This window comes from Manihot esculenta, chromosome 7 (assembly GCF_001659605.2).
Source record: "Manihot esculenta cultivar AM560-2 chromosome 7, M.esculenta_v8, whole genome shotgun sequence".
Lineage (NCBI taxonomy): Eukaryota > Viridiplantae > Streptophyta > Magnoliopsida > Malpighiales > Euphorbiaceae > Manihot > Manihot esculenta.
The window spans coordinates 28,687,510-28,691,324 of record NC_035167.2 but is presented as its reverse complement, the minus strand read 5'-3'; the positions used below and the strand labels follow the sequence as shown (position 1 = coordinate 28,691,324).

The window sequence follows — 3,815 nt, the reverse complement described above, 5'->3', positions numbered from 1 at the left end:
TGGAGCGTCATAGTTCAATAAAAACCTTGAAAAAAAACTACCCTCTGTATATCTGAAAATGTTTAAGCTTTATTTGGCAATAATATTGAAGATAGCGATTAGCGTTTTGACTGATGTTACGAAAAGTTACTTATGGTAGCATTTGGTTAACCACTATTAGAACCGCTATCAATTACTAAGAAAACTAACTAGTATTCCCAAATAGAGTCTGAGTTATACTTCTTTCAGTCTTAATTTAATACCATTATATCATCTAACAGTGTACATATGATTAAAAAAGAAAGTGCTCAAAAAAACATGAAAAAGAACTGCTTTGCTGAAAAAAAGGGAGCTGGGGAATTCAAAACACCTATAAAGCAAATTTACCAACTTGATGTGTTGATTGAATTTAAAAATTGTAAGAACAATCCTGGAAACTACAAAACTTTAACAAGCCTATGGCTCGAATTGAGCTTGGTTGCTGCAATAAATCCATCAAACTTCAGACAGATTGTAATTTTGCTGAAACTATACAGCATGAGTAAACTGAACTCCTTGCAGCATTATTTCAAGGGATGCAATTATTTTTATTAACCATACCTAATTTCTACATGTTCACTTCCTGGTAACTCTGGGCCGAGGTCTCCAATATGTCGTAATGACCATATCCATGAAACAGCACATTAATGGGATTCACTTCATCTTTCCGATACTCTTCACCATAGTTTGCTATGCTTACCAAATTACCTGATGATCTATCTATCATGAAGACTGATATCATAGTCCTGAGGCATTGAGTGAAAAAAGATTTGTCAATATTTGAGGTCACAAGTAAAATGAAATGAAATAGAAATTCAAACTCAGCAAGCAACTCCAATTATGATGATAAGAGAATTTTTGGACAATTGATTGAAAAGTAACAGTATTCTCTTTGCACTGACATCATTCATTTTGATTTTATTGATATCTTGCCAAGCAAATTGAACCAACAAAAATTTTGCAGGATTGTCAAAAATTCATCCCTTGACCAACAAAATAGCAGCAAAAATCAAACAAATATAAAATTATTGCTCAAACACACATTTGATTCAAATTACATACTCTGGAACACAGTGGGATAGTACAGACACCTAAAAGGGTGCTTGTTATCTTGGAGATAATTTTGAGAAAAACTAATAATGGCCACTCAAGAATTGGCTACAAAATTATGTAAACTGTGAGCTGCTCCAAAATCATGTTATAGCAATCAATGCATACAAAAAGAGAAGACACAGTTTAAAACTCACTTCAGAACATGTGAAGCCATGAGCAACTCAGGTTCTCCACCCCATACATAAGGTTGTTGAATTCTCTTGACATATGCATCAAAATCTCCTTCTATAAACCTAAATTAAATACAGAAAAAAAAATATCAAAATTAATATCATTCTAATCCTTTTTTCATAAGCCAATAACAGAAAGCCTGCAAATTCTACTAGCACAAAGCTTACCATTCAGTTTCTTCACGCCTCTTTAAAAGCTCTTCCACCACCTACATAATCTAATGTTAGTTATATGGCAGGAGATATGTAGGCATATGCGAAGAAGGAACATTGAATTTTCTTATCCATATGAAACTTACTTGAGCTCTTAATTCATCAGCAAGTTCTCTTTGGCGATTTTCATCAGGGGCTTCTTCACCACTTCTCAAACAAGCACTGTGAGCTATTGCTCTAAACAAGCATCTCCCATCAGCCAGCACTCCTGCACCACCTTTCCTCTTAGATTATATGCACTCAATAAAATTTCAACCCTGTTTTATATATTTTCTATCCATTTTCATGTAAACACATGCTAGAGTGAATACCCACATGAAAAAAAAATGAACTGATTATAATATCAATCAGAAACATATGATGTTCAGTCACTCAAATGATAAAAAGAATTTACACTATCGAGAAAAATTAATCAAAATTGAATCCCCACAAAAAAAAGAGTAATTAATTAATTTCTCAAATTAGTAACATTCAAAAAAATTTTAGAAAAAAGAGAAACTGATAGAGACCATTTCCTTTCTGCCTTCAGAAAATTAAGCTGCAAAGTCTTCACTCGTTAATTTTCTGTTTTTACTTTTATATTCTATTTCCATGATTTATTTTCTTAAACAATAATTTTCAATTTTTCCAAAATTAAGATACAAATAGAAATTATCAAAAGTATAAATTTCTTCAAAATACTTGAATATTTAATACTGAAATAAGTAAAAATAAAAACACCGATTCCTTGCAGCTTATTGAAAATTCAATGGATTCCTAAATCTGCAAAAGAAAATCCTGGAAATTTTAGATTCTGGGTAACTAGTATAAGCAAACAAGTTTTTGATAAATTATAATCAAAATTCTTAATCAAACAAATGGAAATAAAAATCTTAACGGTGATTAAGAAGTCAGGTACAACTAACCTGTGACCTTAAAATCAGCAGAATTGTCATTTTTCACATCAGAACCGTAAATCCCACTTGAATCAGTCTTCGGATCACCAGCAACGCTCTCGGCATTAGAGTCGGCCCAAAAATCAATAGGCGCTAGGCACGCACAAACGCCGAACAGTAGCCAAGCAGAGTCAGGACGATGGAGCCAACGAGCAGGCCTTGCGTCCCACGCGACGTTCCACGATCCTTCTCCTCTGGGCTCAGCCACCAGCTGCCGTACATTACTCCTCCCATTAAATCCTGATGGCTGGATCGCATGCCATATGGAGGCGACAGGGCCACTGGAGGAGATGAGACGACAAGCGCTGGAGTGATGGCGCTGTCGAGAGGAGATGGAGGAATCGCCGAAGTGTATCGGAGTATGCAGTCGGGTGTGGTGAGCAGGCGAGCCGTAGAAGTGGGTGAGAGAGGAGAGGATCCAAGGCTTTGGGCGTGCACAGAGTACACCGAGCATAGCAGTGGTGGTTGATGCTATTTTGCGCCTGGCTTAAACTAAGCACGCACTCATAGCTTCAAAAAGGCTCTAAGCTTTATATTATGAGAGCGATGAAAATTTTGTAGGCGACGGAATTTTTTTTTTTTTTTTTTTTTTCTTTGAGACGGCGAGCCAAGAAATGTATTTTTGAGGGCTTGTGGCCTTGTGTGGGTCCACCAAAAATTGTTTTTTTATGTACACCAGAAAATTTTCGTGCCTTTTGAATGGGAATTTTTTAGTAAATTGATATTTAATTTTATATTTTCTTATTTTTTAAAAAATTTAACAAGACTCATATATTATTTTAATTTCCTTTTAAACTAAAAATTTATTTTTCATTTTAAATAAAATAATTATAAAAATTAACCAATTAAATTGAAATTTGAAATGTTTAATTTAAAATAAAAGATTTAATCATTCTTTTTTATTAATAATTTAAAATAAACTAAAAATCCATTTATTTATAGAAAAATAATTTATATTTTATTTGAAAAATAAAATTTATTAATAAATTTATATAGACAGATTTTTTAATAAAATTTTAAAAATAACTTTCTTTTTAGAAAGAACAAAACATTTTTCTTAAATTAATTTATTTTTACCATAAAATAATTTTTATTAATTAATTTTTCTAAATTTTTTAAATATTTATTCTTTAAAAAATAATTTTCATAAAATAAATAGAGTTTAAATAATACGTATTTTTATTTTATTATTATTAATAATATTTATTCAGCTTTTTTTTTCTTTTTTTTTATTTATCTCTTTAAATTATTTTTCTTTTTATCTTTTCAAAATTTTCAGTCTTTTAATTTTATGTGTTTATTTCATATCTATTGCATTATTTCTGCATTTGTTTGTCTTGGCTTTTTTATCTTCCTCATATCTTTT

At 31.4% G+C, this 3,815-nt stretch overlaps 1 protein-coding gene across 1 annotated transcript; it reads right to left on the bottom strand.

The window, feature by feature from the left end:
- Positions 1–352: 352 nt before the first annotated feature.
- Positions 353–3,022, bottom strand: LOC110608044 (OVARIAN TUMOR DOMAIN-containing deubiquitinating enzyme 4). The gene is made up of 5 exons (XM_021747261.2): positions 2,420–3,022; positions 1,601–1,722; positions 1,470–1,510; positions 1,266–1,364; positions 353–764 (listed from the first exon to the last, which is right to left on the bottom strand). The coding sequence occupies exons 1-5, from the start codon at positions 2,901–2,903 to the stop codon at positions 587–589; spliced, it is 924 nt and encodes a 307-aa protein (XP_021602953.2). The 5' UTR covers positions 2,904–3,022; the 3' UTR covers positions 353–586.
- Positions 3,023–3,815: the final 793 nt, after the last annotated feature.

Bases quoted from the DNA above. Each gene is read 5' to 3' on its own strand.
- LOC110608044 (XM_021747261.2), bottom strand. From the start codon at position 2,903: ATGCTCGGTGTACTCTGTGCACGCCCAAAGCCTTGGATCCTCTCCTCT. The intron at 1,511-1,600 runs GTAAGTTTCATA...TAGATTATGTAG, and splicing joins CTGATGAATTAAGAGCTCAA to GTGGTGGAAGAGCTTTTAAA. The intron at 1,365-1,469 runs GTAAGCTTTGTG...TATTTAATTTAG, and splicing joins AGGCGTGAAGAAACTGAATG to GTTTATAGAAGGAGATTTTG.